The sequence below is a fragment of the Gigantopelta aegis genome, chromosome 6, assembly GCF_016097555.1.
Source record: "Gigantopelta aegis isolate Gae_Host chromosome 6, Gae_host_genome, whole genome shotgun sequence".
In the NCBI taxonomy this organism is placed as follows: Eukaryota; Metazoa; Mollusca; class Gastropoda; order Neomphalida; family Peltospiridae; genus Gigantopelta; species Gigantopelta aegis.
In genome coordinates this window covers 64,810,850-64,836,112 of record NC_054704.1, presented here as the reverse complement: position 1 = coordinate 64,836,112, position 25,263 = coordinate 64,810,850, and the positions used below count along the sequence as shown (strand labels likewise).

General features: G+C 36.7%; 1 protein-coding gene and 1 non-coding gene across 6 annotated transcripts in view; one reads left to right on the top strand and one right to left on the bottom strand.

The window, feature by feature from the left end:
* The first annotated feature begins 8,299 nt into the window (after positions 1-8,299).
* On the top strand, positions 8,300-8,372 carry Trnav-aac. Its single transcript has one exon. It is a non-coding gene; the product is annotated as a tRNA-Val (tRNA).
* Positions 8,373-9,947: 1,575 nt separating this feature from the next.
* The window catches only part of LOC121375402 (serine/threonine-protein phosphatase with EF-hands 2-like), a 133,393-nt gene continuing 118,077 nt past the window's right edge, over positions 9,948-25,263 (bottom strand). For all 5 annotated transcript variants that reach the window (XM_041502833.1, XM_041502835.1, XM_041502836.1 and 2 more), the window contains 6 exons: positions 25,152-25,244; positions 23,142-23,327; positions 20,877-21,028; positions 19,103-19,209; positions 16,663-16,826; positions 9,948-14,230 (listed from right to left, as the gene is read on the bottom strand). In XM_041502833.1, coding sequence (XP_041358767.1) covers positions 13,850-14,230; positions 16,663-16,826; positions 19,103-19,209; positions 20,877-21,028; positions 23,142-23,327; positions 25,152-25,244 — 1,083 coding nt within the window. In that variant the 3' untranslated portion in view covers positions 9,948-13,849. The remainder of the gene's footprint in view (positions 14,231-16,662; positions 16,827-19,102; positions 19,210-20,876; positions 21,029-23,141; positions 23,328-25,151; positions 25,245-25,263) is intronic.

Genomic DNA, 25,263 nt, shown 5'->3' with positions numbered 1-25,263 from the left:
TACTTGTTTAAGTAAACGTGAATTAAAGACATTCGTAACAGCACGTGCAGCGGGCAGTTAGGGGAACAATTCTGAAATTCCTTATAACACGGAACAAACGAATGAAATAAAGAGGCAATCGTTAAGTGCCATACCTGTAAATTTAGCAGGTAATCAAAACACAACGTTCTTCCTTTTGTACGAACTCCTATCTTTATAAGCTTAGTCTGTTTCCCATGGTAACGATTTTAGACCAACGATCACCTGGTTTATATTAAACCTTTTACACACACAGTGCTGAAAGCTACAAAGGTGACGCAAGGGACATTTTGAATGGACAGACCAAGGTGACGATCTTATCCGAACAATAATTAGCATAGGTAAACCACACGCTTTTGGAATGTCTAACTAAAGAAAAGAATGTTTGCATAGTGATACCTCAGTACCTCAAAATTGTTTTGTATAACGACACCGGCCTCGGTGGTGTCGTGGTTAAGCCATCAGCATAAGGCTAGTAGGTACAGGGTTCGCAGCCCGGTACTGGCTACTACCCAAAGCGAGTTTTAAAAGACTCGATGGGTAGGTGTAAGACTACGCTCTCTTCTCTCTCACTAACCAACTAACAACTAACTCACTGTCCTGGATACTGGTGTGTGCCAAGGGCAGCATGCTTGAACCTTAATTGGATATAAACACGAAAATAACGACACCACTACAGCACATTGATTTATTAATCATCAGCTATTGGATGTCATTTGGTAATTTTATTTTTTACATATAACATATTTTCATTAGCAGCAATGGATCTTTTATATGCACATTCTACATATTTGTATTATTTAACGATGTCTCTCATAATTCCAAAAGGAATGGCGTATATACTTTTATTTTTGTTTTAATGTGTAAATGTATGATGTACATAAGGTGAGACGTTAATAAATTGTCTGTCTGTCTGTATGTCTGCCTGCCTGCCTGCCTGCCTGCCTGCCTGCCTGTCTGTCTGTCTTCCAACCGACAGGCCAGCACATACCACGACCTTGGATATACCAGACATGGGGCATTGGTTGGGATGTCGAAAACCAATAAAATAATGGGTGTTCTGAAATAATCATATGGGATGGGTGGGAGGATTAGGGTTATCAAATAAAATGAAATAATTTGACATTATTTACACCCAGAACAAATAACACAGACATTTTCTCATCAGCTTCCCATGTTTATGGAACACCTTTAAACTAAAAATAAACAGATGAGGAAGGCACATTTTCGTCATAACCAATTTGACATTTACTTCACGAATGTGACTCGACTTTAAAAACTTGTTTTTTGAAATGCATGTTTCACACAATTTCTCATAATTTAGACTTGTCAGTGTTTTGCCATCAAATTTTTGTTTTGTTGCAGGAAGGTGTGAAGGTTAAAAATCCATTCGTCTTTACTATTTGTTTATATGAATCCGCGTCGCTATGTAGGGCCAAATGTTAAACGCCCATATTAGTCCGCGCCGTAATGGAAGCCAGAATGTTAAACTTGGTGATCATGTTGTCAGCAGCAAACTGGCCGTTATTTAAACTTTCTTTCCCCATAGTGTGAAAACACGGGAATTGTCTCAGTGCCGACAACACAATGGCCAATTGTGAGGATCGAGTCGCTTCATTTGGTGCCCAAAACGAAAGTATTCTGTTAAAATAAATGTGTAATTTCTCCTTGAAACATCCCTGTTAAAAATGTAGTTTGTAATTTAGAAATTGTGTTTTACCTAAAATATTGTTGTTTTATTTCCCATTTCGCCTTCTGATAAACCCAAATGTATTATTTCTTATAGTAAATGCACACAGCAACAAGTGGTACAGCTTTCGCCTGGTGCGCGGTCAGTTTAGGATCGATTCCCGTCCGTGGGCCCATTGTGCTATTACTCGTTACAGTCAGTGCACTACGATGACAGGGTTTGAAAAACGTAAATAATGGAAGTCTTAGAAAGAACAGAACTGCTTGTTGATAATATTTATAAATCTACACAACTTTCTGACGGGGCGTGATTCGGGTGACGGGGTGATTCGAGTGCGTGTCTGTGTTGTTTTTAATCTCACATGCTCATACACACATTCAGGATCATTTTTAATCAGCACAAAATGGGGAGCTTAAACAATGTAGGTTTAATTAAGACATCCACTCTAGCACTTAAATAAATGTTTCCATTTTAAAAGAGGATGAGAATGTTTAGTTTAAAATAAAAAGTAATTGTAATTATACGTCTCTCTCTCTCTCTCTCTCTCTCTCTCTCTCTCTCTCTGTCTGTCTGTCTGTCTGTCTGTCTCTGTCTGTCTCTCTCTCTCTCTGTCTCTCTCTCTCTCTCTCTCTCTCTCTCTCTCTCTCTCTCTCTCTCTCTCTCTCTCTCTCTCTCTCTCTCTCTCTCTCTCTCTCTCTGAAACAACCGAGTAAAAACAGCCTTTGTCAATCTATTATTAATAGACCTCTTCAGTATTCATTTTCATTTTGTTCATTCCTTATCAAACATTATTTGCTAGATGTATCTGTTTCCAAAGTTGTTGTTTTTTTCATCAAAGCTAGTATACTGCCACACTGTGCTTTCTTTTCCCGCCCTTTCCTCCTCTCCAGTGGCCCACCATTGTCCTTCCGGTCTTAATTAAACACGTTCCATGTTCATCGTACACCATCGTCTGCATTCCGACACTTCTCACAATATTTGGCTACAAGATTATCACGGATTTATTACTAACTAATCTTGTTATTTCTGAAGCAAAATTGATAACAGTTAGGGGAAAGCAGCTTTTATGAGAAACTTGATATTTTTATCAAACAAAAGTTTTGATAGAAGACCGCTGTGGTCAAGAAAGTAGTCGCAAAATTAGGCTACGATTGGCAAGAGCAGAAGTTGTAATTCCCGGACTGTTTAAAGTTTGTTTGAACAAAACATTCAGTTTCTATTTTTAACTGTCATTTACTTTGTTAATTTTATACTAGAAATCTAAGTGAATATTAAAACATTTGATGCTCTAAATAAATACGTTTTACCGTGAATCAGATCCTTAAAAATATTTTAAAATAAACTTTGCTTCCTGATACATACGGAATTCTATTGTTGAAGGTATAATGTTTACAATTCAAAGGGAAAAAAAAGATAAATAATTTGGCTGGAAGCCGCCATTATGTAAATTTAAAAATGCGCCTTTAATTTCAGAATTCTGTTATTTCTAAATAGATTTCCAAGTTAAATACAATGTTTTTGGTAATATTTTTGGGAAAGCATTGCCATTAATCGGTTCCATGTGACAATAACAATATTAGAGCTAATTTAAAAAAACAAAAAAAAGAAGAAAAAAAGACAGTTTTATCAACCAGCTAAAACAAGCGAGACTGCAAAAAAAGTAAAATACACAAAATGTATAAATATTCTCCAATCAGCTAGGGATTAATAAAGAAATACAACATCGGAAAGTGTAATGTCTTGTTAGCTCGCTGTCAGATCAAAGTGAACGCGGGCAAGGTAAACGTGTTCCAGATTGTCAGGTAATGTAAACTGGGGATCGTGTGTAAAACTGTGTTAGAGGCTTAAACCCGTTCAACAAACAGTTAGCCATATTAGCCCGGTAATCGAGGATTGGGGAGAAATAGCTGCGTCCCATGATTGTTACATACAGTGGGAAATAATGATATAAATAATAAAAACTGTAATAGCAAAGAAATGGTTAGTTAGTTTGTTTTGTTTAAATACACCACTAGAGCACTTTGATTTATTAATCATCGGCTATTGGATGTCAAACATTTGGTAATTTTGACATAATAGTCTTAGAGAGGAAACCAGCTACACTTTTCCAATAGCTGCATATGGGATATTTTATATGCACCATCCCACAGACAGGATAGTACATACCACGGCCTTTGATATACCAGTTGTGGTGCACTGGCTGGAACTAGAAATAATCCAATAGGTCCACCGATGGGGATCGATCCTGCCTTCCGACTAAAAGAAAATGCTTCCACTTAAAATTATCAATAAAAAACTGTGTAAACAAGTGTGAAAGTCACATTCATGAAAGATACAATAATGCATATCAACATAATATAACAGGGAATGAAGAAGGAAATGTTTTATTTAACGACGAACTCGACACATTTTATTTACGGTTATATGGCGTCAGACATATGGTTAAGGACCACATAGATATTGAGAGAGGAAACTCGCTGTCGCCACTTCATGGGCTACTCTCTTTGATTAGCAGCAAGGGATCTTTTATATGCACCATCCCACAGACCACGTCCTTTGTTACACCAGTCGTGGAGCACTGGCTGGAACGAGAAATAGCCCAATGGGTCCACCGACGGGGATCGATCCTTGACCGATAATATAACAAAAATAAAAGCAAACATGACGGTCGGACCATGGAGCTCTATGGAGCTGTTGTAAAAATTTAAACCAATATTGAATCGAACTATCAACACAAAACGAAAAACATATAGAACTGATTATAAAACAATTACGATATACTGGAGAATGTGTGCTGTATTCGCCGCTCCCAAGAAAAAAACATGAGAATGTTGCCACGCCAGCACCACGACGAAGAACAGCACACACGGGGTGTTTAAAATATCACTGTATAATTATATACAATGTGTTCCTGTTTGCCTTATGTTTGCACTAGCCTAAATTGGATTTTACGTCCTGTATTTTTAATATGTACGAAATTATTACATCTACAGATATTTATAAAATTAGGCCTATTCATTTTAATCTTTAAAATGTCTTTATTAGCTGAAAATATACAAAGGCTATAGAGTCAGAAATGCCCCATCAGCATATTGTTGGAACCTGTGTAACATGTATGTAATGTTATTTTCACTAACTATTAAAAAGGGTAGTCTTTGTGATGTTCTCGCAAACCAAGTTTTAACAAAATCTTCAATCACGGTCAACACCCCACAAGAGTGTGACCCGACTACTCATGTCCTCCAGTAATTGGCACTCAGAGAGAGAGATTACATTGTCATCAACAATGTCATTGTGTCCTGAGCCAACTTAAGCAGGACCCAGCTATTTTCACTATGGCCCTTTTCGGCAGCAAACACGACGCTGCTACAAGCAGAGCTGGGGTGCGTCAACACGAATGGTGGAGATTAGCCGCGTTGAAGGACATCTTGAACGTGTAATTACTCCGCTCAGATCACATGCACAAATATAGAAGCAAACAGGCACATTTTGTCCCTTGTTGATTCTCATTTCAGTTTGGTTACAATGTGTAACCCACCTGACTATTTGTGCTTTAATCTGGAGTTCTTAGCACCTGTCGAAATTCTGCGTTAGGTCTACACCAAGATCCTTTCCACCTATGTTCCGCGTGTAACTTTAAATTTTATAGGTAGACCTAGTGCTGGCTACACAGTAGCCTACATGAAAATAAAATAATACCTAAGAGACTAAAACGATATTGACTGTAACTGAGGTTGCATATTTAAGCCGGAAAACATTTATAGGATAGACAAAAAAAACGTTTCGGCTTACATTCAACCTCAAAGTTGAAAGTTTCCCGCCAAAATTATTTAATAACTTTTGTTGTAAAACGTAAACATATAATGAATTATATCCCATAAAACAAATTAGTCAAATACTTTAATATACTCGGTGGTGTCGTGGTTAAACCATCGCTCATAAGGCTGGTAGATACAGGGTTCGCAGCCCGGTACTGGCTTCCTCTCTCACTAACCACTAACAACTAGACTAACCCACCGTCCTGGACAGACAGCCCAGATAGCTATATAGCTGTTTAGCAGTAATGCTAATATGAATAAATGTTGTTATCCAGATTTGGGGTCCTATACTTTAAAGGTGTATGCTATCTGCTTCCAGAATTTCTTATTTCAAATGTTTATGGAAATAATTTGTGACTTGTCAACGCTAGTTATATAACACAACGTCAATTAGATGCAGACCTGTCTGTGTTGGATGTAGCCTACAAAACACAGTCTGACAAATGCCTTTGTGAAAAATTGAAGTAAATATATAATATTATGTTGTGGGTTCTTTAAACATATACCGGTCTCGGTGGCATCCTGGTTAGGCCATCGGTCTACAGGCTGGTAGGTACTGGGTTCGGATCCCAGTTGAGGCATGGGATTTTTAATCCAGATACCGACTCCAAACCCTAAGTGAGTGCTTCGCAAGGTTCAATGGGTAGGTGTAGACCATTGATTGATTGATTGATTGAATGTTTGTTTAACGACACCCCAGCACAAAAATACATATTGGCTATTGGGTGTCACAAATGGTAAGTATATGAACATATTTATATGCACTCATGTAAAACCACAGTGTAAGGAGCTGTGGGGGGGGGGGGGGGGAAGTATAATACAATATATAAAATCAAGTTAAGTATATCTTAAAATTTTGTATAGAAGTCAAAGTGTTTTAAAAACTTTACAATTAACATTGGATGGAATTTAAATGATTCCAAAACATTTCTGTTGCCCTTGCACCGACCAGTGATCCATAACTGGTTCAACAAAGGCCATGGTTTGTGCTATCCTGCCTGTGGGAAGCGCAAATAAAAGATCCCTTGCTGCTAATCGGAAAGAGTAGCCCATGTAGTGGCGACAGCGGGTTTCTCTCAAAATCTGTGTGGTCCTTAACCATATGTTTGACGCCATATAACCGTAAATAAAATGTGTTGAGTGCGTCGTTAAATAAAACATTTCTTTCTTTATACATACTTCAAACAATAACTTTTCCTTTTAAGCAATATTTATGACAATAAAATTAAAGGTGCACATAAAAATAAAAACTACATAATTATATAATTCTATTATGTTTTAAAAATATTTTTTTTTAAATATCATTCAATACAGGCTTGTGGTTTAAATTAATTATTTACTCACTTGGTTTACAATAAACAGTTATACATAAATATCGTATTTCCCCACTCTATCTGTATTGCATGTGCCATAATAATACATTGGATACTGTTGTGGCATACTTTTAACGTCACTGGTCTGTATAGCAGCTGCAAGCTTGACGCAGTTGCGGTTTGTCAAACTGACACATTCAGCATCGACTGTAAAGCAATATGTTATTAATAAAGTTCTGTTTGTGGATAATAAATAAATAATCTGAAAATTTACGTAACTGCCACACAAAATTATAATGGTTGAATGAACGTTAAATTTTCTTTGCTTCTCATCTGCAAAAACATGCGCGGATTCAGGTGGATGATGGTGGGGTGTTAACCTCATCCCAAATTATGAGGTGTCCCGTAAAGCACTAAACGGCAGTGTTTATAACAGGAATAAAATTAATACAATAATTGAATAAATGTAGGCCTACTTAGTAGTATGTTACTTGTAAACGTCTAATCAATAATAATATGTCCGTTTGCTTGATGTTTCGGGGAAGATTAGCATATTATTTTGTTCATATGGTATATTATCAATTTTCAAAATTATTATGCTTGTAAACATACTGTGGGTTCCCCGTTTTTAACCCCCCCCCCCCCCCCCCCCCCCCCCCCAATCATTTGTAAAGCGTTGCCCACACTCCATAGAAATATCCTGCATCCTGGGTTTTTTGTTGTTGTTGTTGTTGTTTATTTGATTTATCGGTTTGTTTGTTTGTTTGTTGCTGGGTTTTTAATGTTTTGTTTGCTTTGCTTTGTTTTGGGTTTTTGTATGGGTGTTTTGCTCTTGAAACGGGAAAGCTACTGGTACTCAGTCTGATAAGGTATTTTCTGTGAACGAATATTTAAAAAATAATAATAATAACGGTATAAACTTATAGGTTTGTTCGCAACAGCCCTTTTTAAAGAATCCTCTTCAAAAATATGACTTTGAGAAAACTTTGATGTACAACGATTGTAATAGACTACATGGCATTTGGATGATTTGTGTAGCGAGACCTACACAGGCTACAGTCCTTCCCAAAGAAAACGCTTTTTCCTACTAGAATTTACTACAAGTTATTTATTTCTAAACCGATTGTTTTCTAAATTGTATACAAAAGTAGTATTTGTTTGTTATTGACTAAACATTTTTACTTTTCTTCTTACGTCAAACCAAACTGAAATTAATTACAAAAACAAATTTGTGTAAGAGATGGGGACGGGCTAAGCTACTGAATGGTTATTTCTCTTTACTGATGACTTTTGTGTGAGCTCATATTGGTGAAATATTACTTAATATTATTAGCATGTTAAAATAATAGGTACTGGAATATATCATTCCTTTGTGAAATGCTTTTATAAAATAATTGTTATCAGTTTATTAATGAATTAGTTTAAGCTATGTACATAAAATTTGCCACTTCGTACAACACGGTTCCGTGGTGTAGTGGTTATCACGTCTGCTTAACACGCAGAAGGTCGCGAGTTCGAGCCTCGCCGGAACCTCTGTGATTTTTTTTTTTTTTTTTTTTTTTAAATTTCCCATAATTTAATTAGTAATAAGGAAGGAAATGTTTAATTTAACGATGCACTCAACACATTTTATTTACGGTTATATGGCGTCGGATATATGGTTAAGGACCACACACATATTGAGAGAGGAATCCTGTTGTCGCCACTTCATGGACTACTCTTTTCAATTAGCAGCATGGGATCTTTTATATGCACCATCCCACAGACAGGATAGTATATACCACGGCCTTTGTTACACCAGCTGGAACAAGAAATAGCCCAGTGGGCCCACCGATGGGAATCAATCCTAGATCGATCACACATTAGGCGAGCATTGTACCACTGAGCTACGTCCTGCCCCATCTATCTGGAGACACTGAGAAAGAAGAAGCATGCCATATAACTGTAAATAACATGTATTGAGTGTATTGTTAAATAAACCATTTCCTTTCTTCCTTCCATCAACACTGATATGTCTTGATAACAAATGAAGAGGTCCTTACTCCAGTGTGTGCGGGAATTTTAACGGTGGGGTGGGGTGGGGGGGGGGAGACCAGACTGCTGAGGGAGTTTCAACCCCTGAACACCCCCCTCCCTACACACACGCCTGGTCCTGACAGAGATATTTATGTTAAAGTATTTTTTAACAAACAAAATTGTTTTTATAATGTTTTTATTAATTGTACAAATATATAATAACAATGCATGAGATGAATTTAACATGACTTCTCAGATCTGACTTGACAAGGACAATATGTAACTGACTGTGTTCGAAATAAGCACTTGTCCGTTTGTCCTGACAAGTGAAAATCTGCTTGGACAAGCATAATATACCTCAGTGGTTGTCCAGTGGACAAGTAAAATGTTCAGTGCAGTTTCATTTTGAGTGAAAATACAGTCCTTGTACTTTTAATAAAAACAAAACATTTGACAAGTGAAAACATTACTGGATAAGTAGATTTCTCGATGTACTTGTCCGGTAACAAATGCAAAAACATGCTTATTTCTATCACTGAACTGTGAAACATTCAGTAGTAAAGAACAAAATAACTGTTTTTATCACTGGCACAAAAACAACAATCTATAGTCATTCTATGTCTTAAAGAACAGCTTGTCTGAGATTATAAATAGCAGTTTATCAAATAGTATCTCACTGGTGCCAAAGTTCAAAGAGCACCTAACTTTGAATGTCGCATTAAGTAACACCATGCCTGCCACAGGTGAGATGTGATCGGACTTATCATAAAATGTTCTTTCATCTGGAGCCTATTTCACAACACATCGTAAGTTTACGTCTGCAACTAGCAGTTATACCGGACATTCATTTACATGTGTTTGACATCTATTTCACGCAGGAAATTACAGCATTACGGAAAATGGAAGCATTTTATAGACAAACGAACATAAAATATGTGTACTTCAAACTATATATTTCTTGTACTATAATACAATGTAGTATTATGAATTGTGATTTAGTAGTAGATTTACGTTTACATGCAAAACTAGGCTTACAATCTTTTGTGAAACTGGGCCCTCTAGTAAGTGTACCAGCTACTATTTTGTGAAACTGGGCCCTCTAGTAAGTGTACCAGCTACTATTTTGTGAAACTGGGCCCTCTAGTAAGTGTACCAGCTACTATTCTGTAGGGTCCTACTAAAATTAGAATACAATTTTTGTGCAGAATTAGAGTATGGTGGTGAAAGACACTTCCCGTTTATCTGAAATTAGCAGCGTAACAGCGGAGGGTGGTATGTTGCTATGGAATTGGGAAAGTCACGTAGGATTAAGCCAAAGGTGCAATTTTGAACGGTCCACCAAAAAGTAAAGAAGGGAGCTACGTATAGTTTTGGAAGATTAGGTAGCCGAGAGCAGCTCGTTAAGGGGACCTAGATGGCATTGAGTTGTCTCCCTAGGTTGCCCATAGGGGCCCTTAGAAGGGTCTGAACTGTTCAGTTCTGTGCATGTACATGGCTCAAGTACAACTGTATTTTGTGAGTGCTCGGTAATAATAATTTTTAAAAAACTGCCTCATCCCATGTGATCAGTTTTGAAATAGTCCTAACAACATGCTCACAGAACTTGACTTCATTGTAAGAACATATGGTGACATAAATGGTAAATTCATGCTCACAGAAGTCCGTCCGTACATATAGTAATTACATAGCAAAGAATCAAGATTTCATGGAAAGAAGCATGCTCAAGTAACTCAATCTACCATATATACATAGATTATTGCATAAGTGGGAGTGGTATACAGAATTTATGAAACCAGTTTGATAATTATTTTATTCAATGTTTATTCAAGTTTCATAATCTTTGTATGGCACTCCTGCGAATGTTATAATTTATTTATTATCCACAAACTATGATTTTGAGCACACATTAAATATGATTATAATTATTTTACAATCGATGTCAATAACATTCAGCGGTGTCAATTACAGTGACGTGGAATAATGCCATTTTAAAAAAATATGACATTTATATAACTGTTTATTGTAGACCATATGGGTAATAAATAGTAAATACATACTCGCATAATGCAGTCTTTGTAGTATATACAGTGAAACCCCACCTAACGACCACTCCAGTATTAAGACCACTCCGCTATTAAGATCACATTTTTTTATTGACCAGAATATTTCCGTATTATTTTACAGGTAAAACTACCCCGGTATTATGACCAGTAAAGTCAGTGCCTTTGGTGGATTTTAGTGTACTTCGACCCCGTCAAAGTGACCATACTATGATAGCAAAATTCAGCATTTTTTGTTTTGCACAAGTGTTGAAAAGTTAGGCATCTAATGGTTTCTTTGTTCTCTCTGATTGTTATCAAATGATAGGTAGTACACTATAAGAATAATCATGTTAGTTTAGTCTGTTAATCATTTCTAAATAAAAAGGATATCGGTACTTTCAGTTTCTGGAAAACAGTGTCACCTAGTTAATATTAATTAGCAATGTTACATGCTGATTGTTTGTTTTCATACTGCAGTCAGTCAAGTGACCCATATGCCTGCACACATTCTGATTACAGTGCCATGCTAAGTAAATACAACTGTAAAGCAACACACTGACCATACAAATTATGTAACTTACTAAGCGGAACATCACTGCAATTACTTTTAATTCCCAGCCCAGAATGTTGAATACTCTAGTTGCCTCGACACGTGTATATTATTGTTTAGTTGAAGATATACATTCACCGCTATTCCAATGAGACGGAGCTCATTGTTAATTGGAATATCACTTCATCAAAGTAACCAACTAATCCAATAGGTAACAAAACAAGTGTTATGTAGAGAGGCGCATTAACAAAGTGAGTTTGTGTATTTTGACCTAATTGTGTCAAAGCACTGAAAACCAAACATGAATGTTGTAGTCGTACTATCATTCTTTCGAAATAATTGTGTACGCATCATCGTTATTCGAAATTGGAAGTCCAAAGAAGAGGAAAACATGTTGCGAACTAACTTTGAAGCAAAAAGTTAACTTAATAAACAAGAGTGTAGGAAAAAGTCAACGCAAGCTTGCAGAGACATTTGGTATTGGTGAAACATAAGTGCAGTCAATACTGAAAAGAAAGGCAGAAATAAAAGATGGCTACAAACAAAATAAAGATAATGAGAGAAAATAGTTATGTGTACGTTCTCCAATAGAACAACTGAACACTTTGATGTGGGAATGGTTCCAACGCATGCGTGGTCAAGATGTCCCTATTCCGGGCCCTATGCTGAAAATAAGAGCTTTGAAGTACACATCTGAACTGGGAATCGCAGAAAATGATTTTAAGGCATCAAACGTCTGGTTAAACAGACTTTGCGAATGACACAATATAGCATTTGGGATCAACTGTGGTGAAAGTGCCAGTGTTTCAGGCGAGGATGTTACAAAATGGATTGACAAATTGTCCGACTTTATTTCAGGTTATGCACCGTGTGATATTTTTAACATGGATGAAACTGGTTTGTTCTATTGTGCCCTGCCAGACAAAACATTACGAATTTGTGGTGAAGTGTGTAAAAGTGGGAAGCGATTGAAAGAACGAATATACTGTAGCTTTGTGTGTCAACATGGAAGGGCACTTCGACAAGCCAATCATGACTGGCAAGGCTGCTAAGCCACGTTGCTTTCGAAACATAAAACCTGCTCGTCTGCAGGTGACATGGAAATCCAACAAAAAAGCATGGATGATAGAATTTCTTTTCACAGAATGGATCGTGGATTTTGATAAGCGAATGAGATCATCAAAACGGAAGGTGTTGCTTCTTCTCAATAATGCCACTTCACACACTAGTGTGAAGGTCGTGTTTCTTCCCGCAAACACAACGCCTAAGCTGCAGCCACTGGACTGAGGAATTGTTAAAACAATGACAATGGGATATAAGAAACGGCTGCTGAGATCAGTCATAGCTCGATTGGATAGTGAGGAAAATGTCTGATCAGACGATATAGCAAACAGTGTGTCTGTGTTGGGTGCAAGACAGTGGTTGAAAGCTGCAGTTAAAGATGTTAAAGAAGAAACAGTAGAACAGTGTTTTGCAAAGGCTGGAATTGTCAGTCATTTGCCACCAAGTACTGAAGATGAAGATTTCGATGATGATGTCCCCCTTAGTGAACTCCGTGAGCTAGTCGGCATGGCAAATGATAGGCTGAAGATAGATGATGCCATGAGTGTTGAGGAGTACTCAAATGTGGATGATTTGCCCGTTTGTGAGGATTTAGATGATGACTGGGAAGAGAAACTGGTGGCAACATGTAAAGAAAATGAAAATGAAGAAAATGTGGAATCAGTAGTTGCTGACTTATCTTCACTTATTTTGATGCCTGATTAATTCAATTGTTTTAAGAGAACTGTACTGAGTTTGTAGATATTATAAAAGACAGCCAATCAATCTACTCACATGTAATGCATCTGTGTAATAGAACTATGTAACAGGTTTGAAATGTAAAAATTATATTTATAAATATATTCAGAATTTCCTTTGATGCAATAATTTCATATTTTGTTTGGCAATTAGAATAAAACTGAAATCCAAATTGATCAACTACAAACATTAGGAATTCAGAAATGAATTTAATATACTTGGGGTTTCTTGGGGGGGGGGGGGGTCTCTTGGGGGTGCTGTAATTAAAAAGGCTCAATTGGCCAAAACAAGTTACAACGGCTACAGACTCAGGCTAGTCACTTTAAGAACATACTCAGAACTGTTGCAATAGTTTTTAAAAAACCTCAGTCTTTGTAGCTAATATGCCTCGTGAAAATTCTGTCACCGCACACTGTTACTCACTTGACTCAGCCTTTACAGTCCTCACATTTCACAGTACTCAGTCTTTATAGTACTCAGGTCCGTCCTCGACTCATTTCTATGACATAACCATTATAGTAACAACATGTGGGACATGTTCCTCTTGCCTGGTTGCCATTTAACTTGTTTCCGAGACGTCTTTTCCACTAGCTGAATTCAGATCACGGCGTCTTTCTTCCCTTTGAGTGTTTAGGCTTCCCGTCGTCATGTTCCGTTATCCTGATTTCCGACATATCATCACCATGATGATGTTTGTGGCTCTCTGGGTCTCTACCTTCGAGGTCGACAATCCTGAATGCCTCTAGGAATTCATTAAAGTCTATCTGTCCATCCTTGTTGAAGTCCATGCTGCGGGCGATGTCTGCAAACTGATTCATGTCCACGTTGATGTCCATGTTCGACTGGGACATCAGAAGGCTGCACGCATCTTCAAACTCCTTGATCGTGATGAACCCGGAATTGTCTGTGTCAAAGATTCGGAAAATCGTCTCCAAGTTGTCCTTGTGTCGGTACAGCATTTCCGTCAATGAGGGTTCATTTTGCTGAAAGAAACAAGATGATAAAATAAATACTAAGAAAGTTGTTTCTCGTTTCTTATGTATGCTAATATTGTGATTTTTGTTTTGAAACATGTTTCTTATGAATACTAATGTTGTGCTTTTTGTTTTGAAACATGTTTCTTATGAATACTAATATTGTGCTTTTTGTTTTGAAACATGTTTATGTATACTAATATTGTGCTTTTTGTTTTTAAATATGTTGCTTATGTACACTAATATTGTGCTTTTTGTTTTGAAACATGTTTATGTATACTAATATTGTGCTTTTTATTTTGAAACATGTTTATGTATACTAATATTGTGCTTTTTGTTTTGAAACATGTTTCTTATGTAGACTAAAATTGAGCTTTTTGTTTTGAAACATGTTTGCTATGTACACTAATATTGTGCTTTTTGTTTTGATACATGTTTATGTAGGCTAATATTGTACTTTTTGTTTTGATACATGTTTATGTATACTAATATTGTGCTTTTTGTTTTGAAACATGTTTATGTATACTAATATTGTGCTTTTTGTTTTGAAACATGTTTCTTATGTACACTAACATTGTGCTTTTTGTTTTGAAACATGTTTATGTATACTAATATTGTGCTTTTTGTTTTGAAACATGTTTATGTATACTAATATTGTGCTTTGTTTTGAAACATGTTTCTTATGTACACTAATATAGTGCTTTTTGTTTTGAAACATGTTTCTTATGTACACTAATATAGTGCTTTTTGTTTTGAAACATGTTTTCTATGTACACTAATATTGTGCTTTTTGTTTTGAAACATGTTTATGTAGGCTAACATTGTGCTTTTTGTTTTGAAACATGTTTATGTATACTAATGTTGTGCTTTTTGCTTTGAAACATATATATATATATGTGACGGAACATGCTCTTAATTTCTTTTCGCCTGTGGCGATATTAATTGTTTTAGAGGGCCGTGTGCAGTCCCAATATGCACTTAGACTAGGTGGGCACTTTGTTACGTAATACCTCCGCACGACGTTGGTCGAGCTGTTCACAATACACACCCAGACCAGGTGCGGAGGCCATTTGGCCAGTAGTTACTTAATACCTCCGCGAGTGCAGTTTTTACGACTGTGATTTTGGCGACTAGGCGACGGTGGGTCTGGCCATCTAAGAGAAAATTGCCGTCTTGGTCGCTGTGGAAATATCACTTGTAGGTATTCAGTACCGCGATGTGCCCCCAGGCGATATTCGGATTTGTAATAAATAGATAGGATTTAGAGATATCGGGGAGAAACACAGGAAGGCTTCCAGGGGGAATGTTGTCCGTCCGGACTGGTAAATATTTTACTTCTGCTCTGTTGTATAACCTTGATGTGATTGATGTGACTTTAAATATTTTAATACTGTATTATACCAATATTATTTAGACAGTGTTTCCGGTAATCTGACGAAGTAAACTGTAGGCTTCGCTGTTCTAATACATATAAAGCTTAACCAGTCATCCTAGAAGACCTAGGTAAACTGTACGTTATTGTCTTTATTGTGATAGGTACCAGTATTAATTCTGTATTACAAGGTTACTGAATGAGTAGTTAAGGGTTAATTAAAAATTAACCAGTTAGGAATAGAGTTGTAATTCCTTTATTAATTAAGTTCCCCTGGCAGCGTTTCTCAATTATCACACGTGTGTGTGTTGTATCACGGTGAAGTGATTAGAATATTGTGTAAACTAGACACCTAGTGATTAACTAATTAAGTGATTAGTTCTGGGTTGTTATTATATTGTTGTTGTTAATTAACTACTGCAGCAGTACATTTGTCAGCGTAGTATTAATACAGATTCCAAAGTGTATTGTGTTTTTGTTGTGTTTTCTAGTGAACTAAACGTGCTATATTATATACTATATATAAGATCTTATCAGATATACCTAGAACCGAGCCACGCGGGTATTGGACTGCCCGTTACAGAGAGATCTAATAGATATACAGTTAGGAGAGATATTTGGATAATCGTGTTTTATTCAGTTACGGGTATTATAGGATCCCCGTGACAATATATATATATATATATATATATATATATATATATATATATATATATATATATACTATATGTGAAAGTAAGCAGACAGTAACTACTTATGAAGTATCTTTTAAAAAGTTTTATTGTAGTGTTGGAACCAACAGTCTTAGGGACAAAGTAGGAAGGATACATCACCAGTGAAGTACCTGACAGTAATTCATGGCAGACTACCATCTCCATTTTGTCAACTCGAGTATATTAATGGTTTTGTCATTCAGATTTAATGATTGCGATAATTTGGAAACAATTATATTTAAACAGAATGGAGAAAACAAAAATAATTAAGTTGCTGGATTCACGTGCAACCCATGGGCCCCGTCATAATGACCACACCTATGGAGCCCCACCCTGGTGATCTCAACAGAACTGACCTCGTTGTAGCGGTGAAGGATTCGCATGTTCTCAAACGTCGACCTCCACTGAATGTGACCCGCTGGGTCGACCTTCACCAGCTTGGGCTGCAAAAGATGCCATGGAATGTCGATACTCACCACGTTACCCATCACTGTACACCAGTCACTTAATGACACCGTACCTGGGGAAGACGATGTTACAGCATCAGAGTCAAATTAGAGGCATACACTACAAATATTTCTACCACTCAAAATGTGCTAATTTTTCACCTATTTATTGTATTGTATAGTACTGTCTCACATTATATGTGTGGCAGTTGTGCACAGCGACAACACCCGAATATGCCTTTAAGAAAAAGATGTCACTACCTGTACATATACATCTATACAGTCAAATGTACAAAACTAGTTGACTATGTTGCAATATAAGTAGAAATGTGTAATGAGAGTTGTGCACTATAATTATTTTAGTAATATGTAAGCAATGTGTAGTAAGCAATGAGTAACATTAATTAAAAATATAACAGATGAGGGTTTCAGCCAGGGTGTGAAACAAAACTATGTAGTGCCTGGTTTGTGAAATAGAACTATGAAGTGCTTAGGTGTGAAATAAAGTTCTGGGGTGTTTGGGTGTGACATAAAACTAGTGTCCAGGTGTGAAAGAAAACTATGTAGTGCCTGGTTATGAAATAAAGTTCTGTGGTGTTTGGGTGTGAAATAAAACTAGTGTCCAGGTGTGAAAGAAAACTATGTAGTGCCTGGTTATGAAATAAAGTTCTGTGGTGTTTGGGTGTGAAATAAAACTAGTGTCCAGGTGTGAAAGAAAACTATGTAGTGCCTGGTTATGAAATAAAGTTCTGTGGTGTTTGGGTGTGAAATAAAACTAGTGTCCAGGTGTGAAAGAAAACTATGTAGTGCCTGGTTATGAAATAAAAAATAAAGTTCTGTGGTGTTTGGGTGTGAAATAAAACTAGTGTCCAGGTGTGAAAGAAAACTATGTAGTGCCTGGTTATGAAATAAAGTTCTGTGGTGTTTGGGTGTGAAATAAAACTAGTGTCCAGGTGTGAAAGAAAACTATGTAGTGCCTGGTTATGAAATAAAGTTCTGGGGTGTTTGGATGTGAAATAAAACTATGAAGTGCTTAGGTGTGGAATAAAGTTATGTGGTGTTTGGGGTGTGAAAGACAATTATGTAGTACCCGGGTGTGAAATAGAACAAGAGGCTCATGGGCCTAAACAGTCACCTGAGTGAATTGCTGACCCTACCTACTAGACTCATGGAATGCACAATATCCATTTTCGGGGAGGGGGCAGGGGGGGGGGGGGGGGGTGGTGTCCTGAATGACCAAATTCGTGATTTTGTTTCTCAATGGGTAAAGGAAGCTCCCCACCAAATTTAGTTTGAAATTGTCTAGTAGTTATGAAGAAATTACAGTTTCAATACAACTCTATTAAACTCACCCTTCCACAGACATAAACATGGGATCCAACATTAATAAAATTCACAACTTTGATAAATCACCTAATGACTTTTTCATAGGTGAAGTCTATTCAATTATTAATAGCATTTATGGAAGTAGAGAAGATTTGTTTAATTTGGCTTAATTTTCCCCACCTCATTTCCTGGAGGAGGGGGTAGATATTAGAAGTTTCAAGTTCACAAATTTATTTGACCATGTATCAAGGCTTGGCATTTATGGAAGAGAACATTTTAAAAAATTGTCTTAGGTTTTTTTCTCTCCCCTGTTGGACCCCACCCATCAGGCTCCTGGGGTGTCATAATGATCAAATTTGTTTTCTCATGTGCCAAGGAAGCTTCCCACAAAATGTGGTTGGAATTGGTCAAGTAATTTCGGAGAACAAGTCGAAAATGTGAAACATTTACACACACCAAAGCATAAAGACAGATCGCAATAGGTCATTTGAGCGATCAGCTCAAGGGACTTAAAAAAACACTTGGTAGTGCCTGGGTGTGAAATACAACTATGGAGTGCCTGGATACAAAATAAAAGCATGTAATGCCTTGGTGTGAAATAAAACTCTAGTGTCTGGGTGTGAAATAAAACTATGTAGTGCCTTGGTGTGAAATAAAACTCTAGTGTCAGGGTGTAGTATAAAACTATGCAGTGTTTGGGTGTGAAATAAAACTATGCAGTGCTTGGGTGTGAAATAAAATTCTAGTGTCTGGGTGTGGAATAAAACTATGCAGTGCTTGGGTGTGAAATAAAATTCTAGTGTCTGGGTGTGGAATAAAACTATGCAGTGCTTGGGTGTGAAATAAAATTATGTAGTGTCTGGTGGTGTAATAAAAGTATGCAATACATGGGTATGAATGAAAATAATACAGTACATGGGTATGAAATAAAAACTATGAAGTATATGGGTATGAAATTAAACTATTTAGTGCCTGGGTATGAAATAAAATTATGTAGTGCCTGGGTACAAAGTAAACATCACACCTTTGTTATCACAATCATATTTTTCAAATTCTTTGATCAGGTCAGATTCCATGGCAACGATCTTCGCTCGCAGATCATGAAGTGCCGATGCTTCTAGAACACTAACTCTAAAACAAAAATCAATTAAGGAACAAATTATTGAAAACTGAATCTTTAAATACTTGAAATAAATCTTCCTACTGTCAGTATCCAAGGGGAATTACTCCAACTGCTCAGTATTGGTAGAGCACTGGACTTTCCCACATAGAGTCACTGGTTCAATTCTCCTATTTGGAAATTCATTTCACCATTAAGATGAAGTTGGATTTATCTGATGTATGGTTTTCAAGGATAGTCCAATTGAAGTTTGATTTGTTTAACGACACCAGTAGAGCACATTGATTTATTAATCATCAGCTATTGGATGTCAGACATTTAAAAGTTTGGTTTGTTTAAAGACACCACTAGAGCACACAGATTTATTAATCATCAGTTATTGGATGTCAAACATTTGGTAATCACGACATATAGTCTTAAGAAAGGAAACCCGCTACATTTCCCCATTAGTAGCAAGGTATCTTTTATATGTACCATACCACAGACAGGAGCAGCACATACCACAGCCTTTGATATACTGGTGTACTGGCTGGAATGAGAAATAGCCCAGTGCATCAACCGACAAGAGTCAATCCTAGACTGACCATGCATGTCCGGCAAGCACTTTACCACTGGGCTATGTCCAAACCCCCGGATAGTCCAGTGGTCATGCCTGTTACACTGATGCTACAGTTTGGCCAAATTCATGACTGGAAATAATAAAATATCTGCAGCTTCAGTGGCATGGTAGTTATTAGTTATGCCATCAGTCATAAATCATTGTTATCCTGCAGCCACTGTTTCTACTGACAGAATATGAAGACGGATAAAGCAAAGTCATATCCTGCTACTATCAGGATATGACTTTTGATGTCACACGCATAGCTACATTACAAAATTGCTCATTTGACCTCTAGGTACAATGTGGCTGAAATAACAGAAATCATAGCTTTTCTCCATAATTTTTATGGTCTGCAGGATAAAGATAATAATTAGTTAATGACATTGAATATCTGCTTTATCCTGTTCAGCCGAATGAGAAATTCCACTCAACAAAGCCTCGCAGAATTTCCAATTCTTACTTCACAGGATAAAGCAGATATCTGACATCATTAACTAGTTATTCTCTATGTCTTTTTGAAGCTTTTATTTTTTAGTTTGTGGTTCATGGAAGTGACTTACTTACTTACTTACTTACTTACTTACTTACTTACTGATGGCTTAATAAATTTTCTTTTTTAATGTTTATTCGTTCATTCATTTGTTTGTTCGTTCATTAGTTCATTCATTCATTCTATCCCAGTCATGAACAGCTATCTTCGATAGCTCTGGACATCATGCTTGAAAAGAGTTTGGTTTGTGTAACGACACCACTAGAGCACATTGATTCATTAATCATTGGCTCCTGGATGTCAAACATTTGGTCATTTTTACATATAGTCATCAGAGGAAACCCGCTACATTTTTTCTAATGCAGCAAGGGATCTTGTATATGCACTTTCCCACAGACAGGATAGTACATACCACCGACTTTCATATACCAGTCGTGGTGCACTGGATGGAAATCGATCCCAAACAGCCCGCCCATCAAGCAAGTGCTTTACCACTGCGCTACGTCCCGCCCCTTTCATGCTTGAAATGTAAGTGAATATATGGAATAAAATAACTTTAAGAAGACCATAATTATTGGTGTTCATACCTTTGTGTGAACGTGAGTTTCCTCTGAGCACTGTTTGTTGTGGCGATGTACTGAACAATATGATGCTTAAGATTTTGACCTTGAAGTTTAACATAGGCTCCTTTGTTACTCCCAAAATCATAGTAATTAGAAGCTGAAAATATTGTTAATACCTGCAAAAAATATAATATACACATGAAAAAAACAAAGAACTGTAATACATTATATAGCAAAAAGAGCATACAATTTTTTTTATTTTTTTTAAAGTTTACTTTCAAGCCCACAGTCATTAAAGGTTCAGTCAGGTTATACAGGGAATATACTTTATCTCTATCTAGGTTCTTTTAATCAATCAACTGGTTTAACGTGCTTACAGCCAATTAAGGTTCAAACACACTTGTTGTGGGTACAAACTCCGAGTTTGTACCCAAATCGAGAGTAGGGAGAAGCTGTCTATGACGGAATATGTATAAAAGATGGTGGGGAAGAAAAAGAAAAGAAAAAAGGTGTGATGAGAGGACATCCCCACCCTCCCGGCTATAGCAGTCATTGTTAGTGGTTAGTGAGGCCCATTAAAAAGTTTAACCCCTTCCCATCCGAATAAAGTAAAACAAAAAATCAGTTTTCACTTCAAAGTACTTTTTGCCACGCTACTTTGGTCCTAAATGTGTGGGTTTTTTTATAAATATGATTCAGCATGTAAATAATTCAACACCTAGCTAACACTGACATTAATCATGATTAATAATATATATATACTGAACAAAATAAGAAACTTCCGCTAATTTTGCTTGAACATAACTTGATGAAAACAAACCGGGGGAATAATTGTTATATATGCGTTTAAAGAGTGTTCCATGATGCATCGTTTGGTGCAAAAATCATGGCCATAGGTTAACAGAAACTGGGAGAAATTTTGACCAAGTGTGGTAGGGGTTAAAAAAAAACCCACCCACTTAATAACGGGTATGACCACCTCTTGAATTGACCACTGCAGTGCATTGCAGGTGCATAGAATTGACTAAAGTGTTGATTTCTGCCTGTGGAATATTGTTCCATTCCTGAATGAGCGCTTGACGAAGTTCGTTGACGTTAGCAGGTGGGTTGGGACGATGCCTCAATCATCTGTCCAGACTATCCCAGACATGCTCGATGGGGTTGAGATCAGGACTTTTAGCGGGCCAGTCATCAATGAAATCAATGTTATTTGTCCTAAGAAAATTTACAGTGTCTCTAGCTGTTGTTATGGAACAGAGGAATGACGTGATGAGCGAGAATGTCATCGCGGTAACGTTGAGCATTTAAATTGCCATCAATGACAACTAGTGGTGAACGATAACCATGGGCAATGGCTGCCCAGACCATGACAGAACCCCCACCCCCGAAACGATCTCGTTCAAGAACACAACAGTCAGCATAGCGTTCATTTCTCCCTGCCATCACTATGTTGTAAAGAAAATCTGGATTCATCCGAAAAAAGAATGGTATTCCAGCGTCGCCGTATCCAACAAGTGTGTACACGTGCCAAATTAAGACGATTTAGATGATGACGTTGCGTTAAAACGCATCCGACGTAAGGACGTCGTGCATGTAAACCGTTCTCCCGCAGATGATTACGAACAGTTTGCCCACTGATTCGGTTATTATGAAGCCCAAGTGTGTTAGCAGCAGTAGCAGTGGCAGTTTGGAATCGATTGCGCAAATGCGTGTTCATGATATAGCGGTCTTGACCATGCGTTGTAACACACGGACGTCCACGACGTGGCAAGTCGTTGGTGCTTCCTGTCGTTCGAAATCTTACGCGAAGATTTCGTATCGCTCGACTATAACTCCCAACATGCCTTGCAATGTCTTCTGTCGACATGCCAGCATCAAGCATGCCAATCACCCGTTCGCGTAAATTATTGGGTATTCTTGGCATACTAAAAATGCTACAATGTAAAAAACTTTTTTTTTTTTTAATTTTGAAGCGTTTTCGTTCACTTGACAACAATGTCAGGAAGACAAGTAAAACAAATTGACCGAATACTACATGGGACATGTCGAACCATGCATGCACGTGCAAATTGAATTTCACATTGTCGACGATTAACAGTGCAAAAATAATCGATAAAATTCATGAATCCTGATAATACAGCTCAAGGCTAATACTACCTATATAATTTCATTACACAATGAATTCTTTAACACAACAAATACTCTATGTACAAATCGGAAATTTCTTTTTTTGTTCAGTATATAATGGCATAAATAGTAATTATATTCTCAGCAGGACAGAACTTTCACCTTATCATTATGTGTATACTCATATCCATCTATCTTGCACTCATGTGAGCGAATCAGTTGTGTTAGGTTGTTCCGCTCCAGGAATCGCTCTGTAACATCGGGGCCAAAGTAGGAGCCCCCTCCCCTGTACTTGTTGAGACACGAACCTTTAATTGGTCGCGGGTCACTCCACAAGATATCCTGCACCTGTGATGTACAACACAGAAAAATTAATTTCCAATGATGTTTGCAAGATTTTCTTGAATAAATTATGTTACATATATTTAAATTTGGTGGACAGTTGCAAAGGATGAATGAATATTTGCCAACACCACAGCAAAAAACAACAACTTCAGATCAGTTTGTAACTGTACATGAAAATGGATGCAAAGGCCAAAAAATTATTCGAATCTATTTCAGGTTCCACTGCACAAAATCATTTCCCACTTCTCATATACAATGTGTGACATCTTTTATTTAATCTACCTGCAACAAACAGTTTGTCACACTGACATTTAAGAGATTTAAACAATCTTTTTGTTAGGCCAAACAAAATAATAGTTGTGGTTCCAATTACGTAACAGTTTCTAGAAAAATTGTGCAACCATAACATTTTTAAAGCAAATTAATCACCAAAATTAAAAAAATTTAAATTGCAGACTAACCGAGTCTAAATCAATATCACCAACAAAGAGATTTTTTGTTTGTTTAACTTTTGCACAACATTCAGTTGAGAATTAAATTGTGTTCAGTTTGACGATTATCATAGCTGTGTTTTGAAATTCTATATCATTCATTTCTGTGCCAATTTTTCCATAAAAAACAAAAATATGAACGTCTCAGACCCAAGGCGAAAATTTTGTATGACCTAAAGTTGAAAACATTGAACAGCATGTCGATGCACACAATGGAAACATGCTTATTTATGTGACAATCTGTTTTCTTTGTTTGTTTGTTAATTTGTTTAAAATTTATTTTATTGTTGGATGTCAAACAAGACATATAGATATAAAAGTTTTTTTCATTTAAAGACTGTTTGTTTTTCATTGTGTGTAATTATTTTGCTTTATATGACAGATATCTATATTAATCTTATGGCTAAATTTAACATCATATATTAATTTCTAACAGTATTATATTAAATATAATTAAACTTCCGAAAAATCTTTCTCTTTTGTTACTTATAACTTAATATAAAACAATTCAGGTGGGTTTTTTTTAATTATATGATGCCTATACCTACTCTAAATAATTTGACTCAAAATAGAAAAAGATTTGAGCTTACCCCAATTTTTCTGGCTTATGTAATCCGGACCACATATATTATTCTGTTTGGCCCTAGCAGACTTAAAACTGTTTGCAAAACAATTGCACTTGCATTTTTTTACAACAACAATACCCTAAACTAAAGCATATATTTACTTTACTGGCAAAGATAATAATATTTGCATAAAAACAATGTGAAAATAAATTAAATGACTACCAATCAGAGCTGCAACTGCTAGTTGTTATTAGGAATTTGGTGCATCCTAAACCAGTATGACATTAACATTTACCTGTATTAAACGTTTGAATCACGAAAGCTATTATGTGTATGCTAGGACATTGTTTTCAATTAACACTATTTTGGGACTTTTTTTAGTTTTTAGTTTGTTTTGTTTAACAACACCACTAGAGCACATTGATTTATTAATCATCGGCTATTGGATGTCATACATTTCATAATTTTTAAATACAGTCTTAGAGAGGAAACCGCTACACTTTTCCATTAGTAGGAAGGGGTCTTTTATATGCCCTAACCATGGCCTTTTATATGCCCTAACCAGGCCTTTGATATGCCCTAACCATGGCCTTTGATATGCCCTAACCATGGCCTTTGATATGCCAACTGTGGTCCACTGGCTGGAACGAGAACTAGTCCAATGATGAGGATCAATTCTAGACCGACTGTGCATCGGGCGAGCGCCATACCACTGAGCTACATCCCGCCCCATTTTGGGATTTAATCTGAAAACCTGAGTAACCTGTCACCTGTCTCCATTCTTCCAGATCCTTAAGTTTGTAGTGAGCACCATCCAGTCCAGGAAGGTCATTACTAAATGGAGGCTTTATCACTGACACATACTGAAATGAAAGAAGGAAA